This window comes from Antedon bifida, chromosome 4 (assembly GCF_963402885.1).
Source record: "Antedon bifida chromosome 4, ecAntBifi1.1, whole genome shotgun sequence".
Lineage (NCBI taxonomy): Eukaryota > Metazoa > Echinodermata > Crinoidea > Comatulida > Antedonidae > Antedon > Antedon bifida.
Window position 1 is genome coordinate 406,065 of NC_136229.1, and position 22,010 is coordinate 428,074.

The 22,010-nt window shown below is 31.3% G+C and overlaps 2 protein-coding genes across 3 annotated transcripts in view; both read left to right on the forward strand.

The window, feature by feature from the left end:
- Window positions 1–16: 16 nt before the first annotated feature.
- Window positions 17–14,404, forward strand: LOC144839430 (short-chain-enoyl-CoA hydratase-like). The gene is made up of 8 exons (XM_078694780.1): window positions 17–48; window positions 10,752–10,824; window positions 11,179–11,334; window positions 11,619–11,707; window positions 12,080–12,224; window positions 12,486–12,635; window positions 13,663–13,803; window positions 13,904–14,404. Exons 1-8 carry the CDS (start codon window positions 25–27, stop codon window positions 14,002–14,004), a joined length of 879 nt encoding a protein of 292 aa, XP_078550906.1. The 5' UTR covers window positions 17–24; the 3' UTR covers window positions 14,005–14,404.
- Window positions 14,405–19,901: 5,497 nt separating this feature from the next.
- LOC144839421 (potassium voltage-gated channel subfamily KQT member 1-like) overlaps window positions 19,902–22,010 on the forward strand; it is a 91,947-nt gene continuing 89,838 nt past the window's right edge. For both annotated transcript variants that reach the window (XM_078694767.1, XM_078694768.1), the window contains exon 1: window positions 19,902–20,189. The gene's annotated coding sequence lies outside the window, so the exon portion shown is untranslated. The remainder of the gene's footprint in view (window positions 20,190–22,010) is intronic.

The window sequence follows — 22,010 nt, forward strand, 5'->3', positions numbered from 1 at the left end:
AGCATGCAAAGAATAAATAAAAAGATGTTGCACAGCTTTCAAAATTCAAGATTTCGAGCTATATTGTGTAGTCGTTTTTTGATAACTGAGAGCTATCAGTGTGTATCATCCACGTATATAATTGTTTCTTAGTTGTAATAAAGATCACATTATTATAACATCTAGCATGTTATTATAATATATAAATTTATAGGTACCAAAACTAATATTTTTATTTTAAAAAAAATTCGATAAGTATTTTAATAACACTGAAACAACATTCTTAATATAACAAATGATATGTAGTACTACTAAATCAATGTCTAATTGCATAGGACTATGTGTACAGTATTATGATCAGTGTAGTTACAATTTGATAACTGAGCACGCATCTTTTAATATCTACCTCATCAATAATTAGCATTGATATCATATATCACATTGTTGGATATGATCAGTGTAGTCAGAATTTGATAACTGAGCACGCATCTTTTAATATCTACCTCATCAATAATTATTATTAATAATCTATATCTCATTGTTCGATATGATCAGTGTAGTCAGAATTTGATAACTGAGCACGCATCTTTTAATATCTACCTCATCAATAAATATTATTAATAATCTATATCACATTGTTCGATATGATCAGTGTAGTCAGAATTTGATAACTGAGCACGCATCTTTTAATATCTACCTCATCAATAATTATTATTAATAATCTATATCACATTGTTCGATATGATCAGTGTAGTCAGAATTTGATAACTGAGCACGCATCTTTTAATATCTACATCATCAATAATTATTATTATTAATCTATATCACATTGTTCGATATGATCAGTGTAGTCAGAATTTGATAACTGAGCACGCGTCTTTTAATATCTACCTCATCAATAATTATTATTAATAATCTATATCACATTGTTGGATATGATCAGTGTAGTCAGAATTTGATAACTGAGCACGCATCTTTTAATATCTACCTCATCAATAATTAGCATTGATATCATATATCACATTGTTGGATATGATCAGTGTAGTCATAATTTGATAACTGAGCACGCATCTTTTAATATCTACCTCATCAATAATTATTATTAATAATCTATATCACATTGTTGGATATGATCAGTGTAGTCATAATTTGATAACTGAGCACGCATCTTTTAATATCTACCTCATCAATAATTATTATTAATAATCTATATCACATTGTTCGATATGATCAGTGTAGTCAGAATTTGATAACTGAGCACGCATCTTTTAATATCTACCTCATCAATAATTATTATTAATAATCTATATCACATTGTTCGATATGATCAGTGTAGTCAGAATTTGATAACTGAGCACGCATCTTTTAATATCTACATCATCAATAATTATTATTAATAATCTATATCACATTGTTCGATATGATCAGTGTAGTCAGAATTTGATAACTGAGCACGCATCTTTTAATATCTACATCATCAATAATTATTATTAATAATCTATATCTCATTGGTCGATATGATCAGTGTAGTCAGAATTTGATAACTGAGCACGCATCTTTTAATATCTACATCATCAATAATTATTATTAATAATCTATATCACATTGTTCGATATGATCAGTGTAGTCAGAATTTAATAACTGAGCACGCATCTTTTAATATCTACCTCATCAATAATTATTATTAATAATCTATATCACATTGTTCGATATGATCAGTGTAGTCAGAATTTGATAACTGAGCACGCATCTTTTAATATCTACCTCATCAATAATTATTATTAATAATCTATATCACATTGTTCGATATGATCAGTGTAGTCAGAATTTGATAACTGAGCACGCATCTTTTAATATCTACATCATCAATAATTATTATTATTAATCTATATCACATTGTTCGATATGATCAGTGTAGTCAGAATTTGATAACTGAGCACGCGTCTTTTAATATCTACCTCATCAATAATTATTATTAATAATCTATATCACATTGTTGGATATGATCAGTGTAGTCAGAATTTGATAACTGAGCACGCATCTTTTAATATCTACCTCATCAATAATTAGCATTGATATCATATATCACATTGTTGGATATGATCAGTGTAGTCAGAATTTGATAACTGAGCACGCATCTTTTAATATCTACCTCATCAATAATTATTATTAATAATCTATATCACATTGTTGGATATGATCAGTGTAGTCATAATTTGATAACTGAGCACGCATCTTTTAATATCTACCTCATCAATAATTATTATTAATAATCTATATCACATTGTTCGATATGATCAGTGTAGTCAGAATTTGATAACTGAGCACGCATCTTTTAATATCTACCTCATCAATAATTATTATTAATAATCTATATCACATTGTTCGATATGATCAGTGTAGTCAGAATTTGATAACTGAGCACGCATCTTTTAATATCTACATCATCAATAATTATTATTAATAATCTATATCACATTGTTCGATATGATCAGTGTAGTCAGAATTTGATAACTGAGCACGCATCTTTTAATATCTACATCATCAATAATTATTATTAATAATCTATATCTCATTGGTCGATATGATCAGTGTAGTCAGAATTTGATAACTGAGCACGCATCTTTTAATATCTACATCATCAATAATTATTATTAATAATCTATATCACATTGTTCGATATGATCAGTGTAGTCAGAATTTAATAACTGAGCACGCATCTTTTAATATCTACCTCATCAATAATTATTATTAATAATCTATATCACATTGTTCGATATGATCAGTGTAGTCAGAATTTGATAACTGAGCACGCATCTTTTAATATCTACCTCATCAATAATTATTATTAATACTCTATATCACATTGTTGGATATGATCAGTGTAGTCAGAATTTGATAACTGAGCACGCATCTTTTAATATCTACCTCATCAATAATTATTATTAATAATCTATATTACATTGTTGGATATGATCAGTGTAGTCATAATTTGATAACTGAGCACGCATCTTTTAATATCTACCTCATCAATAATTATTATTAATAATCTATATCACATTGTTCGATATGATCAGTGTAGTCAGAATTTGATAACTGAGCACGCATCTTTTAATATCTACCTCATCAATAATTATTATTAATAATCTATATCTCATTGTTCGATATGATCAGTGTATTCAGAATTTGATAACTGAGCACGCATCTTTTAATATCTACCTCATTAATAATTATTATTAATAATCTATATCACATTGTTGGATATCAGTGTAGTCAGAATTTGATAACTGAGCACGCATCTTTTAATATCTACCTCATCAATAATTATTATTAATAATCTATATTACATTGTTGGATATGATCAGTGTAGTCATAATTTGATAACTGAGCACGCATCTTTTAATATCTACCTCATCAATAATTATTTTTAATAATCTATATCACATTGTTCGATATGATCAGTGTAGTCAGAATTTGATAACTGAGCACGCATCTTTTAATATGTACCTCATCAATAATTATTATTAATAATCTATATCACATTGTTCGATATGATCAGTGTAGTCAGAATTTGATAACTGAGCACGCATCTTTTAATATCTACCTCATCAATAATTATTAATTATAATCTATATCACATTGTTCGATATGATCAGTGTAGTCAGAATTTGATAACTGAGCACGCATCTTTTAATATCTACCTCATCAATAATTATTATTGATAATCTATATCACATTGTTCGATATGATCAGTGTAGTCATAATTTGATAACTGAGCACGCATCTTTTAATATCTACCTCATCAATAATAATATTAATAATCTATATCACATTGTTGGATATGATCAGTGTAGTCAGAATTTGATAACTGAGCACGCATCTTTTAATATCTACCTCATCAATAATTAATGTTAATAATCTATATCACATTGTTCGATATGATCAGTGTAGTCAGAATTTGATAACTGAGCACGCATCTTTTAATATCTACCTCATCAATAATAATATTAATAATCTATATCACATTGTTGGATATGATCAGTGTAGTCAGAATTTGATAACTGAGCACGCATCTTTTAATATCTACCTCATCAATAATTAATGTTAATAATCTATATCACATTGTTCGATATGATCAGTGTAGTCAGAATTTGATAACTAAGCACGCATCTTTTAATATCTACCTCATCAATAATTATTATTAATAATCTATATCACATTGTTGGATATGATCAGTGTAGTCAGAATTTGATAACTGAGCACGCATCTTTTAATATCTACCTCATCAATAATTATTATTAATAATCTATATCATATTGTTCGATATGATCAGTGTAGTCAGAATTTGATAACTGAGCACGCATCTTTTAATATGTACCTCATCAATAATTATTATTAATACTCTATATCACATTGTTGGATATGATCAGTGTAGTCAGAATTTGATAACTGAGCACGCATCTTTTAATATCTACCTCATCAATAATTATTATTAATAATCTATATCACATTGTTCGATATGATCAGTGTAGTCATAATTTGATAACTGAGCACGCATCTTTCAATATCTACCTCATCAATAATTATTATTAATAATCTATATCACATTGTTGGATATGATCTGTGTATTCATAATTTGATATAACGCATATTTTAATATCTACCTAATCAATAATAATTAATAATACTTAATGTTGGATATGATCAGTGTGATTTTGTTAAATTTACTGTATACGAGAGATCAAGTCGATGGGTTTTGAAAATGTGTTATTCTTTTGTTCCTAATCACCCTATTGATTTGTATCCGTTTGCTGTTTAAATTTATACTTTTAAGAACGCATCGTTTATGATGAACGTGTGCTGTAAAAATAAAAATATTCCATATCATTTTATGTTTCATATGTATTGTAGGGGCCATCATGAGACATGCTTTGGCTTCTATTGAGGGTCCCAGTTCAGAACAGAATAAATGTGCAGTGGATGAATAATGTGATAAATGAGGACGTGTGTTTTAACATCGATCTATACAGACCGTAATAATACTCTTCCAGAAATGATATGTTGCTATAATAGGCCTATGACGAATTTCCATTAAATTAATAATTCAATTAAAAAGGAAATGTGTCAGAAATACTAAAGAACTCAGTAATCTTGTTGATTAATAATTAGTTGTACCATTTCTGATGAACGAACAGAAAACTAAACTTGCAGCCAATCAAAAAGCTGCTGTACTGTATAAGTAGGGAATTTTAAGTAGGAGTTGTTTTAAATGTCATTGGTCTCGGCTAATCAGTTATTGCCATTTGACTATGATAGGCATCTTTATTACCTATAACTATGGGTAGACCAAACAATATTAAAATATAATGACTTCTTTCACTTTTTACAAGCTTCTGACCTAGTTTGTGTTTTAAAATGTCAATTTTGGATAAATTTACAGATTTTACCATGTAAACTGCATAAACTTAATGCAAACTTAAAAAAAACACCCCACAAACATCATTCAAACCACTTAATATTGATTATATCACTACTAGAACTGTAAAAGAAGACAATTTTTGAAATCAATTTATTGAAATAGCTCTAAGTTTGACTTTTTAGGGTGAAAAATGTCAATTTTGGATAAATTTACAGATTTTACCATTTAAACTGCGTAAACTTAATGCAAACTTTAAAAAAACACCCACAAACATCATCCAAACAACTTAATATTGATTATACCACTACAAGAACTATAAAAGAGGACAATTTATGGAATAATTTTATTGAAATAGCTCTAGGTTTGATTTTTTAGGGTGAAAAATGTCAATTTTGGATAAATTTACAGATTTTACCATGTAAACTGTGCAAACTTTAAAAAAAACACCCCACAAACATCATCCAAACCACTTAATATTGATTATACCACTGCTAGAACTATAAAAGAGGACAATTTATGAAATAATTTTATTGAAATAGCTCTAGGTTTGATTTTTTAGGGTGAAAAATGTCAATTTTGGATAAATTTACAGATTTTACCATGTAAACTGCATAAACTTAATGATTGAAAAATGTCAATTTTGGATAAATAGACAGATTTTACCATGTAAACTGCGCAAACGTAATGCAAACTTTAAAAAATACCCCACAAACATCATTCAAACAATTGAATACTGATTATACCACTACTAGAACTATAAAAGAAGACAATTTATGAAATAATTTTATTGAAATAGCTCTAGGTTTGACTTTTTTGGAGTGAAAATGTAAATTTTGGATAAATTGACAGATTTTACCATGTAAACTGTGCAAACTTTAAAAAAACACAACACAACACATCATTCAAACAACTTAATATTGATTATATCACTACTAGAACTGTAAAAGAGGACAATTTTTGAAATCAATTTATTGAAATAGCTCTAAGTTTGACTTTTTAAGGTGAAAAATGTCAATTTTGGATAAAATTTAAAATTTATTTACAGATTTTACCATTTAAACTGCGTAAACTTAATGCAAACTTTAAAAAAACACCCCACAAACATCATCCAAACCACTTAATATTGATTATACCACTACTAAAACTATAAAAGAAGACAATTTATGAAATCATTTTATTAAAATAGCTCTAGGTTTGACTTTTTTGGGATAAAAAATGTAAATTTTTGATAAATTGACATATTTTACCATGTAAATTGCATAAACTTTAATGCAAACTTTATAAAAACACCCCACAAACATCGTCCAAACCACTTAATATTGATTATCACTACTAAATATATAAAAGAAGACAACTTATGAAATGATTTTATTAAAATAGGTCAAAGTTTGACCTTTTTGGATAAATTGACAGATTTTAAAGTGTAAACTTTACAATGCAAAAAAGGCCATCTGCAAACATCCTTCAAACCACTTATTATATTAAGACAATATTAATATTTGAAGCAGATATAAAATGATGCATGCTCAGTTATCAAATGACTAGGCCTACACTGATCATATATTCGATATTGGTATATAGACAATTAATATTAATTATTGTTGAGGTAGATATTAGAATATGCGTGCTCAGTTATAAAACTATGACTACACTGATCATATCCAACATTGTGATATAGGATATTATTAATAGTCATTGATAAGGTAGATATTAAAAGATGCATGCTCAGTTATCAAATTCTGACTACACTGATCATATTGAACAATGTGATATAGATTATTAATATTAATTATTGATGAGGTAGATATTAAAATATGTATGCTCAGTTATCAAACTATGACTACACTGATCATATCCAACATTGTGATATAGGATATTATTAATAGTTATTGATAAGGTAGATATTAAAAAACTAAACAGATCATATCCAACAGTATGATAGAGATTATTAATATTAATTAATGATGATGTATCTATATTAAACGATTTTTGCTCAATTATCAAATTATGACTACACTGATCATATCCAACAATGTGTTATAGATTATTAATAATATTTATTGATTAAATAGATATTGAAAGATGGGTGCTCAGTTATAAAATTATGACTACACTGATCATATCCAACATTGTGATATAGGATATTATTAATAGTTGTTGATAAGGTAGATATTAAAAGATGCATGCTCAGTTATCAAATTATGACTACACTGATCATATCCAACAATGTGATATATGATATTAATATTAATTATTGATGAGGTAGATATTAAAAGATGCGTGCTCAGTTATCAAATTATGACTACACTGATCATATCGAACAATGTGATATAAATTATTAATAATAATTATTGATAAGGTATATATTAAAAAACTAAACAGATCATATCCAACAGTGTGATATAGATTATTAATATTAATTAATGATGAGGTAGATATTGAAAGATGGGTGCTCAGTCATAAAATTATGACTACACTGATCATATCCAACATTGTGATATAGGATATTATTAATAGTTATTGATAAGGTAGATATTAAAAAACTAAACAGATCATATCCAACAGTATGATAGAGATTATTAATATTAATTAATAATGATGTATCTATATTAAAAGATTTTTGCTCAGTTATCAAATTATGACTACACTGATCATATCCAACAATGTGATATAGATTATTAATAATAATTATTGATGAAATAGATATTGAAAAATGGGTGCTCAGTTATAAAATTATGACTACACTGATCATATCCAACATTGTGATATAGGATATTATTAATAGTTATTGATAAGGTAGATATTAAAAGATGCGTGCTCAGTTATCAAATTATGACTACACTGATCATATCCAACAATGTGATATAGATTATTAATAATAATTATTGATGAGGTAGATATTAAAAGATGCGTGCTCAGTTATCAAATTATAACTACACTGATCATATCGAACAATGTGATATAAGATATTAATAATAATTATTGATGAGGTAGATATTAAAAGATGCATGCTCAGTTATCAAATTCTGACTACACTGATCACATCTAACAATGTGATATATGATATTAATAATAATTATTGATGAGGTAGATATTTAAAGATGCGTGCTCAGTTATCAAATTATGACTACACTGATCATATTCATCAATGTGATATAGATTATTAATATTAATTGTTGATGAGGTAGATATTCAAAGATGCGTGCTCAGTTATCAAAATTATGACTACACTGATCATATCCAACAATGTGATATAGATTATTAATATTAATTATTGATGAGGTAGATATTAAAAGATGCATGCTCAGTTATCAAATTATGACTACACTGATCATATCGAACAATGTGATATAGATTATCAATATTAATTATTGATGATTTAGATATTTAAAGATGCGTGCTCAGTTATAAAATTATGACTACACTGATCATATCCAACAGTGTGATATAGATTATTAATATTAATTATTGATGAGGTAGATATTTAAAGATGCGTGCTCAGTTATCAAATTATGACTACACTGATCATATCCAACAATGTGATATAGATTATTAATAATAATTATTGATGAAATAGATATTGAAAGATGGGTGTGCAGTTATAAAATTATGACTACACTGATCATATCCAACATTGTGATATAGGATATTATTAATAGTTATTGATAAGGTAGATATTAAAAGATGTGTGCTCAGTTATCAAATTATGACTACACTGATCATATTCAACAATGTGATGTAGAGTATTAATATTAATTATTGATGATGTAGATATTAAAAGATGCGTGCTCAGTTATCAAATTATGACTACAGTACACTGATCATATCCAACAATGTGATGTAGAGTATTAATATTAATTATTGATGATGTAGATATTATAAGATGCATGCTAAGTTATCAAATTTTGACTACACTGATCATATTTGATATTGCGATTGATGATGATATATTCATATAAAGAGTTTGTTCTTCTGTACAATACTCACAGTACTTTTTAATCCATCCACATGAAGAAGAGACACAAGAAGAGTTGTTTGAAATTGTGAAGCCTCACAACCTTACTAATTGTGATGACATTTAATATAATATTACAGCCATACACAAACAGTAAGGTAGTTAGGGTCACTACAATCTATCAAAAAATTAACATTAATTAACTGGAAACATTGTTAATTATCAGTTTGAGTTTGACTTTTGTCTCTTTTGTTGTAGAATTGAATCTCTCTTTATCCATTGCTTTCAACCTGAAAATAAACAGGCCTAATACCTTGCCATTAGCAATGAAATCAACTTACACACTAATATTTTATATAGATAGGCTGTCTATGACCCCCAGCCTATCCCTAGCTAGGCCTATGCCTCTCTATACCATTCTGCTGGCTAGCTAGCAAGGCCCTAGTCCTAGTCCTATAATTAATAGCACAGGTCTCATATAGATAGGCCTAGAGTGTTTAGACTGAGCCTGGTTATATGCCTATTTATTTAACTAGCTAGGCCTAGGCAGGCATAATCAGCCTAAACTAAGGCCTAACTAATAAACTAGTCTAGGCCTAGGCCCTAACTAGAATACATAGAGCTAGCTAGTTAGGCTAGCCTAGGCCTAGCTACTTATTAGCTAGTAAGTAGGCCTAGCTAGCTAGCCTACCAGTTCCATAGTAGGGCCTAACCAGGTGGGCCTAGCCTAGCTAGTAGTACTAGGCCTAGTAGTAGCCTACTAGGCCTAGCTAGACTAGGCTAGCTCTATTAGTAGTAGGCCTAGGCTATAGGCCTAGTAGCCCTAACCCTACCTAGGCTACTAGCTAGAGTAGAGAGATGCTAGCCTACCTAGGCCTAGGCTAGCCTAACGCTAGGCCTAGCCTAGCTAGCTAGGCCCTAATCTGCCCTTTTTGGAGGCTAAAATATTGTCTAAAATAAGCTATGACCTACAAACATAGCTTAACTATCTGTTAAGGGTGACACTTATGATGGGTAATCAATAAAATATGCTTCTAAATCTACCTTTTTGGCTTGCAATCTTAATATCCAGTCTAGCCTAGGCCTAGGCCTGCATGGATCAGGTAGCGAAACGAACGAAGTGAGAGCAGAGGAGAAGGAGGCCTACTAGGGCCTAGGTTTCAGGCAGAAAAGAACATCTCGTGTTTGTGAAATTATGTATCTATTTATAGTTATTTTAAAATATATTCCTAACATTTAAAAAATTATATATATTACTGATAATTAATTATAAGAATGATACTCTACCTAATGATATAATCAATAAATGTATTTTCCGTACGAAATTAATTATATACGTACGAGGATGGCATAAGTGATAGTTCTCTGTTATCAAAAAACAACTACATAATATACCTGAGATTTCACAAGCTGTTTCCAAAATTGTATTCTTTTATGAACTATAGGACAAAGAGAATGGCATCAACATTAGGTGAACTGTGCATTATACTAGATAGCACAATATAGGTCCTAGGCCTACCTACTCTCTAGGCTAGCTAGGCTAGCCAGCCTACTTCACACACAAATAAATGATGAGGCCTGCCTCACTCACTCATCAATCAAGTAGGCCTAGGGCCTAAAACCTAGGCCTAAAATATGATGAGTTCCAACCAATGCCAGGCCTTACACGTTTTAGATAAACCAGATATGAATTTCCAAACACAATACCAGTACCTTAATAATACAGACATTTTTTTTTTTCATGCATATGACATAATTAATATTAATAATACGAATTACAAATTTTATAAATATGAAAAATCAAAAAATGTATTATTTTTTATAGTTGAAACAAAAAGAGATGGAAAAGTATTTATGATAGCAATCAACAGACCTTCACAACAGAATGCTGTAAATGTAGAAACAGGCCGACAACTAATTGATGCTTTTAAACAATTTGAATCAAATGATGAACTTTCTGTTGCAGTGTTTTATGGAAAAGGTACAAGATTCAAGAAATTATATTGGTTCACTTAAAATGGCATAAGACAATAAAACTATAAGAACAATACATCACATTGCACAAACGCTATAGGCCAATGATAAAATATGGTTAATAGGCCAATGTTAACAAACTTTAATACACTTAGGAATTTATCACTCAGAATGTATACTGTAAATCACAATTTATTTATATATAATACAAAAGATAAAATTCTATTATAGTTTGGGAGGTGGGTGGTTGTGAGAAGAATCACATTTCAATGGTTGCATTTTCTTTTTCAGAGGGTAACTTTTGTGCTGGTTATGACCTCAAGGAATTAGCATCATATGACACAACTAGCCAAAAATCATCAATCCCATATGCACCAATGGTATCTATCAATTATTTTCATAAATTTATAGTTTTATTTAGGATTTTATTTTATTTACATTAAAAAAATGTTACAATCATTAATGTGCAGCTATTACTTCCATTAAAAATTCAGTACTGTAATAATGCCTGTAGCCAAGGGCCAGGGAGGATGGGCACGAGGAGGTTTTAAGAGTTTAAGAAACCCTCCTTTTCAGTGCCTTTACCAACTAGAGACTAGCCGAAGTAATGCAGTGATGGTAAATATGCCTAATTTTGCTCCATTTTTGGAAAAATTAAGAATCCTGGCTACGGTAGTGGGTAGGCTAGAGTTTGATACTGTGTCTCCGTAGGCTGATCAAATCTTAATACTGTATAATCTTTTACTCTGTAGGGTCCATCCAAGACAGTCTTTAAGAAGCCTATCATTGCTGCTATTAGTGGGTATGCAGTCGCTGGTGGGTTGGAGTTAGCACTGATGTGTGACTTAAGAGTAGCTGAAGATGATGTCACACTTGGAGTCTTCTGTAGAAGGTTTGGTAAGATTTTGTAAATTGCTATTGCTAGCTGCTAGTCATCCCTAGGTGAACCCAAGGTGGGGCCAAGGCACCCCCTACATTTTGAAATTAGTAATGCAAAATATAGGAAAGCACTTCTTTTATTTATAATTTGTATGCGCTGCCCTATTTCAAAATCTTGGATCTACCACTGAAATCTCTTTAATAAAAATCCTTGAATCAAAATAAGATAATATATAAGCAATATTTTCACAACATAAGTTTAAAAATTTTAATTTGTAGGTGTTCCATTGATTGACGGTGGCACAGTACGCCTTCCACACATCATAGGCCTTTCCAGGGCGTTGGACCTGATACTAACGGGCAGAGCTGTGAAGGCTGATGAAGCTCTTGCTATTGGTCTAGTTAATAGAGTTGTGTCAAAGGGAAATGGTAAGTGTCAAAGGGCAATGGTAAGTGTCAAAGGGCAATGGTAAGTAGGTTATGAAGACAGGGAATTGAAAATGTCTCTATCCAACTTTTTATGTATTTTCTTAAAATCTAAATTACAATGAATATCAGAATACAAGAGCGTGTGGCACAGTGTGTTGGACGTTCGACTACTGATCGTGAGATCGAGATTCGAATCCAACTCTCGCCGCATTGCTTGTATAAATCCAGGATATTATTATTATTATATAATAGCAAAGCTGAGAACCATACTACTTAGTACTATACAATATTTCAACAGCCAACCGTTAGTACAGATTACCAGTTACTTTAAAACATCTATAAATTGTGGAACCCTTATTCCTCTTATTACACTATGAATGCAGCAGGTTTATATACATACTAAATTAGTATTATATAATATTTTCATTTGATTAATTGTTATTCTTTTTCCATCTATCAAATTATTTATTATTATTGTAACCGCATACATCACACAAATGGAGGCTATGTAAACAACTTTGACACGGCAGGATATTAAAAATATCATTCAATCCAAAATTCAATAAATTCTAATATCTTTTAAGTCGCCTATATTTATCATCACCCTTATTTTACAAAAACGGTGGAATTTGATATTTGAAGTCTCATACCCGGGTTCATTAGTAATATAGTTGACATAATTACCTAGATTAAATTGCCCATGGTTTGTCTATGCAATGGTATTATTATGATAGCATAGATAAATAAGATAGAGTATGTAATAGCTCTGGCCAAAAGGGTTTAGGGTTCTTGTAAGTGTGACAACTTTTATTTATTTATTTCAACAATATTTCACGAGGGTGGTACAGTACAATTATTTAAGAGCCCTCTATTTAACTAATATTAATAAAAAAAACAAACATTTTTCAGATTTAAGTCTTTGGGTCATTGAACCCAACCAAACATGAATGGCTTCCATTAAGTCTACATTAAGTACATGCTTAAGTACAAATTAACCCAGGTTATGATGTGCATTAATTTTTTATAGCTTTAAAAACAGCTGTTGAATTAGCCAATGAGATTGCATCATTTCCTCAAGAGTGTATGCTCGCTGATCGACGGTCTTGCATGTATGCGACGTATGATATGCAGACACTAGAGGGAGCTATGCAGTTTGAACATAATAATGGTAAGATTCAAGTAAGCAGAGAAGCAAAAATAAAAAATGTTGTTTCTAAACAAGTTTTGTTTCTAAAATTGATGTAAACAATTTTTAACTATTTCCATAGGTAAAGGAATCATTCATCAAGAGTCTATAGAGGGTGCTGGAAAATTTGTTAAAGGTTCCGGAAGAAACGGATCTTTTTCAGATTGGAAGTCAAAGCTTTGAGTGTTTGCTATTAAAAATTACAAACATTGAACAACGAAAATTTTAACTTCCAAATGGTCTATGATGATTATGGAAAATAAGGAGGCAAAGAGTATTACTTGCCTTCTCTCATTGGTTTTGTGTCGAGTTGTATGTTCATTTAAAATAGATAGGTAAAGAATTCCATGTGGTTAATGATAAACCCAAGACTTACACAACTTGCCTGTCAGTTTCCATATGTTGCCAGTGGTGTAAGTAAGAAGTAGTTCCTGCAATACACAAATTAAAATCATGAAAAAGTAAATTAGAAAGATTTTGTTGATGGTTGCATTGTTATGAAATATTTTTGTATAATTATTGTACAATGCATTACAGAATGGAAAATAAATTTGTACATACAGTATGTATATTTTCACTCTAACTCCACAGACCATGGTTGTTTTTCCCAGCACAAGTAATTACATTACTTTCTAAACTAAGTCATATGATGTTTAATGGCGCTGTATTGTCCGAAAAATCCTGAACAGGATTCGAACCAAGGATCCTGAGATTGGTAATCAAGCATGTGACCACAGTGCCACTGCAGACAAGTTTTATCCACACAAAAAAAACTACGAACACAAACTAATCTTCATTTTTATAATAAATAATATGCATAGGGTGTTCTATCTCACAAGATCTAAGAGCGCCCTCAAAGTCATCAGCGGCAAAATTAAATTATCTACACTTATCGTGTTCGTTTTGCTTAAATAATTTTTCTAAAATGAAAGTATTCTAATTCGATACATTTTCGTTACGAATAAAATTTAGAAAAATGTGTGAAAGGTCGTCCAAGAATCACTTCCTACTATGTCATCTTCGCGGATATGACGTAGTAGCGTAATGCTTGGTTCCTACTAGAAACGCAACGTAAGGACGTAACGCAAAACGTACGTGATTTGCGTTACGTCCAAATGGAAACCAAGTTGCGTGCTAAAGCGTGGTTCCCACTAGCGACGCAACGCAAGGACGTAACGCAACGCAAGTGAATTGACCAATCACAAGCGATGGCTTATTCGCTTGTGATTGCTAACTGTCTATAACTTCGCTTGTCATTGGTTAAAACGCTTGCGTTGCGTTTACGTCCTTGCGTTACGTTCTAGTGGGAACCAAGCTTTACGTCTTTGAGTTACGTCCTAGTGGGAACCAACTTTCGCGATTACGTCTTTGCGTTACGTTCTAGTGGGAACCAAGTTGCGCGATTACGTCTTTGCGTTACGTTCTAGTGGGAACCAAGTTGCGCGATTTCGTGTTTGCGTTACGTCGGTAACCAAGCTTTATACATCGTCTGTCCGTTGGCCACCACCGACTGAAATTTATTTCAAAATATTCCTTTTTATCGAACTTGAAAATACTGGTCGTAATGATGCGCCGTGACTCTTCAAACAGAAGACACAATTTGCAAGAGCGCGATAGGCTTATGTTTTTATTTCTAGATTTCTGCTGTCGGCACATTAATAATATCACAGGGTTTATATACATTTTGTTTTCAACATACACTAATGAGCAGCATATACCGATCAAGCTGAAACATCTCACCAACCTACAGGGGAACAATTCAAGCGGCAGTTAAGTGACAATAATGAGTAAAATGTCATTGATACTTTACGCGTCACACAATGACTATTAGCGCGTACTCTTTGTTTGCGGATGTCGCGTCGAACGCAATACAAGAGAAGCCCATCTTCAATTACTTTTGAAATGAGAATTCCAAGAATTAATTGACATAAATTGTGTTGAGGTGCGTTTGATGACGTATTGTCGACGCGCTGTACAGCTGATCCTGGGGGTTAATATCCACATGATCAGTGACTACAATTATTATAATGGTAGGTAATGGTGATGATCATAACAATGTATATAGAACGAGGCGATAAATTAATGGCGATGATAGAAAGATAAAAACAGCGGCAAAATACGACGAGAGACGATGATGTGCTGGGAGAGGATGACACGTGGAAAGATGGACGGTTGTGGTTGTGGTGATGGTAGTGGTTGTGGTGGTGATGGTAGTGGTGGTGGTGGTAATGATGGTTATGGTGGTGGTGGTGATATTGTGGTGATGGTTGTGGTAGTGGTGATTATGGTTGTGATGGTGGTTGTTTTTATTGTGTTTGTTGTGGTTGTGATGGATATGGTGGTGGTTGTTGTGGTGGTGGTGGAGATGGTGGGGTGATGAGGAGTGATGTTTGAATACCGATGATGACAAGGATGAGGGAAACACGACGCAAGCGATGAGATTAAAGATGATTACGACAACGACGAAAATACGACGACGGGGACGAGACTACGAAGCTGGCCTTCAATATTTATTTATTTATTTATTTATTTATAATGACATGAGGAGGATGAGAATTAGAAAAATATATATGAAGCTAAAACAACGATGAACGTCATCTAACGACGGTATAAACTACACAAAATAAAAGAGATTGCATTTAATAACAGATTAGATATACTGCTTCTGATTATGTCAACCTGTCATAAAATACATTATGATGATGATAACGATGGTGATATTCGTTGAATGTGCTAAATGATATATTTGTAATCAATGATGTGGATTAAGTTAGTACTGCTTTCTGTAAAAAGGTGATTGAAAAATTATACCCTTAGACGAAGGCGCCAATGATTGTCTTTACTAGTCACGTGAAAGAATATGTTTTTGGAATCACAGAATAACTGATTGAAAACTTCCTTTTAAGAGCTGAGACTTCATTAATTTTCTCTCCGGAATAAAATTTGGCATGGTCGTCCATTTAAACATGACCTATCGGACAAACCGACTCAATTACTCTGTCTATATGATGACGAATTACCATTATATTACATATTATTGATTAATTATCTGCAAGCACCTGATCCGCATTGCCGCCAAAACAATTATGGCTTAAGATGCATTCACATGCACACGACTGCAGCGCGCTCCCACTTTGGACGCAGCACAAGGACAAAAGCGCGCCGCAAGTAATTGACCAATCACAAGCGGTGGAGCATCCGAATTGTCGCGTCGTGACGTGATTGGTCAACATTTGCGTTGAGTCTACGTTGCGTAGGAACAAAGAAGCTTAAAATGTATTCACATGCACACGACAATATATTATGCAATATTTATTATATGCAATATTTATCTTACGATAATTATTGTACGATATTTTACAAACGTGTTGAAATGAATCAATGTGTGTGTTCGTCATGCTAGGACATCTGCGGCTGCTGCTGCTACGAATGTCAGCATTTTATTATTTTTATCATCATCGCTATGTATTGCTGTTTAAAGAAAAATAATGTAATCGGTTTTAGGGTTCATAGTCATCTTTTGTATTACTATATAATTTTAATTTAGTGTTTTTTCCTCTTAAATTTGTCTTAATTTTAAATAAATGTTAAGCTTATTATTTTGTATCTGTATTTTGTGTGTAGGCCTATGATGTTTGATAATAGTCTTTGTATGACAGTTTAATTATATACAACGACAATTGATTTTAAACTTGTTGTACGATCTTTGATATTCATTTTTGTCCCAAAAAGTTGTCGATTCTGGTTGTGTTGTATGCTTATTATATGGATATTTCGAAATACCACCAAAGCAAATTATTTTTCTATTTATTGATATTATAGTGGTATGATAATAAACATAAAAAAAAATTACCCGTGGCTAAACCGCTGTGTGTTCTACAAAAAAAAGGAAAGATAGGCCATACTTAAAAAATAATGCATAAAGAAAACAAAAACATCGTTCTGTTACTGTTTTGTTTTGTGTCGTCGTGAGTCAGTGTAATGATTTGGACCCAGTGTCTGTGATTAGAAGGCAATGACACTAAAGATGTTCGGTTCCATAAACTGCTGTCATTTTAATCGCCTCCCGAAATGATGATACAACTCTTCTTAAAAACACTGACGTACAATTCCATCGTATTTGCCATTAAAATACTTTGTATAAGTCTAAATAAATTTATAACAGAATTTCCTGAATTCTACGTAGTTTCGATTTTGATATGTTTCCATGCCAACGCTGTGAATTTAGTTAATGACATTGCAATAATGTGTTCACGACATGATTCAGTATTGCCATGGTTACCAGAAGCATTTGACCCGCGTGTTCGATAGTGAAATTAATGGATGATTCGTGTTTTAAAGCATCTCTGTTTTTTTTGTCGCAATTTAAGATCTCTTAAAATTGATAAGTTAAAAATGAAATACATGTTACATAATGATACATTATTATCAATTACTCAATTAAAACTATGGTATTTTTGTTGTAGGGCCTATTGTCTATTGTTTCAATCGGAAGGTTAAACCGATTTGAATTATAGCTCACAGATTACTCTCTTTCTCTATAACGCTATTCTATGAATCTTTTGGCTATTTTTACTTCATTTAAAAAATGCCCATTTATTACAACATAATTACTTAAAGATGTATTGTCCCTTTCTAATTCCAAAAAAATAAAAAATAAAAGATTTCAAAAAAGGTGGGTCATTTTGAAGTATCATAATAGTTATTAACTATCACCAAAAATTTGTCGAAAAAAAAAATCATTTAACTGAAATACAGACGTTTTTTTGTTAAAAAAATAACTTTGACTTCCAGTCAAAGTTTTCGATCAAAACATATCCCATAATGAAACGCGTTTGTTTGGCTACTCTGTATGCATAATCATAAAACTTCCTCACGATCTGTGTGAAAATACCTTCTCAACCGTGACGAGTTGTAAACAATCCTAATTAGCATATGCATAATGTGTACTCATGGTTTGAAATCTTTGTTTACTTTCGCTCGCGACGATTTTCCAGACGAAATGTAATCAAACTAATTTACCTGTTAATTACGTATACTTGTTGTTTTTGGCTCGAATTTTCGACTTAAAGTGAATAACTTTAATATTACCTTGATATGGCCAATTTAAATTTAGAATATTTTGACCTTCATTTTTTTGTGTTTCAAGGGACAATACATCTTTAATGTTACCCAATACGCATTAAAGCTGTATACGTCGTATTGTCGTAAAGTGCGGTATTAGACTTTAAATAACCTTCTTAACGTACTTTATTTTAAACGGTATAATTTCCGTATTTCAATAGTGTAGATGATCGGTGAGGAAATATAAATCCAACGCTATTGATTTGAGAATACAATTATCAGTCTAAACAGTCTTTACAATCAAGGACTTATATAACAGTCTTTCTTACAATTACGTAAGTTTGTACTTATTGTAGAAAGAAAAATAATATTTGGTATTACTATTAGGCCTATCTATCCTATCAAATATAATCTCGCGTCATCGGTATTAAAACAAAATATGACAGACTGATCTATATCTGCTCATGAATCCGGCCGCCCTTCATATAGATACTATCACTATCATCTGATGTTAATTGTCGTATTTCTGGGAACTTTCGTAGTTAACTACAAACAATATATAATATTATGTTTTTCATTCCTTGTTTAGTTAAAGATTTCAAGTTAGAAATTTAATTTGGCTGTCAAATACCCCTCACTAACGTCTTTTAAATTGTTTATTTTTATAATGACCATCAAAATGATTAATAATTAACAGAGATTCGGCAGCTAAAAGTTTGTTTATTTTATAAGTTTGGATTCGTCCATTAACACTCACCATTAACTGGGGTTAAATCACAACGAAGGCACCTCACGTAATTTACCGTAAATGAATTGATTAAAAGTTACAAATTATTACAAAATATACAATTAAACAATATCAGGTAGTTGATTGCAAGGAATATGTTATTAACACCTCATAATTCAAACTAAAATATAGTGAAACTACCCTGTTGTATAATCGAATCTCCCGAGTGGGTGTAAACAATCAAAAGGTCTGTCGGGTCGGCTCGTCCATTTGAAGTGAGACAGTGCAAGAGACACAGGTTTCAGAATAATATTATTATGAATTAAATTATTTTGGTTTACTTCTCAAACCACGTCGTTCTCTAGTAGTGGATCTCTTACAGTCATAAGTAAGTTGATTTATGTTATACCATTAACGTCGGATGCTGCACACGTACAAACTCAAGGATAGGAGGACTACTACACATTGAATGCTGCTAGCTAGCCTTCCCTTTGTGAAAGTTGAACAGCCACACGCGCCAAATATTGTCCAGACAACCAACACTTTCTTGTATGCGCACGAGATGAGATAAAAAAAAGTAAGTATAATAGCAATAGTAATACTCTTATTCTTACTCTTATTATGATGTAGCATGAATCAGTACGTAGTTTTAGCCAAGATATAGATAAATAAATTGAATACGTTTGGATAAGAATTAAGTAAAACCCAATGACCTTGAGATCCTTTGTAACCATGAGTAACATGCATTTTTGTGATCAACCTTTTCTGATCCTCTGACTAAATACTACAGATACAGGATTTGTACTCCACAGAACAGTATAAGTACTGTCTCATAAACAAGGCCCAGACTTAGCTCTCAGGTTAATTATTAATTTACAAAACATTCTTTTTTATACAACAGATTCACCACAGCAGTAGATTTAAGTTCATTTTTTTTATTTGAGTAGGTTAACAATGGTGGTACTTAACTGGTAGGCCTTTTAGGTTAATTTAATCAATTATGTATGTCCAATCAATATGAGAGATGTAGTGCATACATCTCATAGGCCTGTGCAACATTTTCTTGTGTATGACTAACTACTGACACAGGGAAATTTGAGAAGCAAAAAAACAAAAAACAAAAAACAACAACACCCCTCCCCCTCCCCATGATGATCTGTGCCAGTCTGCTGAAAATGCTAGGAAACATCTGTCATTTACAGATATTGTTACCTTGATTGTGCAGCCAAAATTCTGTTCCCAATTTCTGCAGCCCTGAATCAGCTGTTGTGTTATAATAATGTTGTCAGCCATATATGCGATATTAGATATAAGAACTGTGAATGTTGTGATAGTACTAAGGCATGTCTACAATGCTGCATTTGTCATAAGTATACTTAACTAAGCAATTAAAACTCAAGCTAGACTTAGTTATAGATCAAGTCATAATAACAATAATCTTTATGTCCTAATAAATCAATATATCCATATTCCATCTTATTTTTGGAGTAAAAAAAATATTAATCAACTGACTTAAGCTTGTTGGATATTAATCAAATTTGCCAAATCCTAAAAAACGCTGATTATAAAATACATTGTCCTTAATTAAGGCTCTATGAATTCAAATTTGTTTTACTGTATCATCATCATCTTAAAAACAAAATGAGATTTTTTTTTTCATGAACACACAATTTTCTAAACAAACAAAGTCTTATGGAAGTCTTTGCAAATGGAATTTTTTTTTGTAAAGAGAGAAAATCCTGACACCCGACAGGATCTTAACCCAGATTCCTGGTAACCTAGCATCTTTACCAAGCTACAACTCCTCTATAGTATATATATATTTATATCACAAACACATGACACAGAATTCTGTACATAAACAATTAAAGTCCTCTTGTATTTGCGAATGAAAATATTTTTGTTATCAAGAGAAAAATTTGTGACATCTGACAGGATATGAACCCAGATTCCTGGTAACCAAGCATTATACCACCAAGCTATAGCTCCTCTAGACTCTTACATAACAAACACATGGTATACTCAAAATGCTGATTTGTGAGTGAAAATATTTCCTGAAAAAAAACCTGACTTCTAAAAGGATGTGAACCCAGGAACCTAGTTAACCACATTAACTCTATAACAAAGATTTCTTTTTGTAAAAACCAAACAATTATAAGCAAACTTACAGAACGTTTCAAAACCTGACAAGTTTCTTAACTACTTACCTGACGTTCTGTTAAGTGTAAGTTCGCTAGTAATTTTTGTTGTTGCTACAAAAAGAAATCTTTGTCATACCTTTTGTAAAACCAGATGAAATTAACACATTAACTCTTCTAATTCAAGAAGAGAACATCTTCCGTGTTTTGTTATTTTTCTTCTTCATTGTTATTCCAATTAAATGGGAAAAGGCATTAAT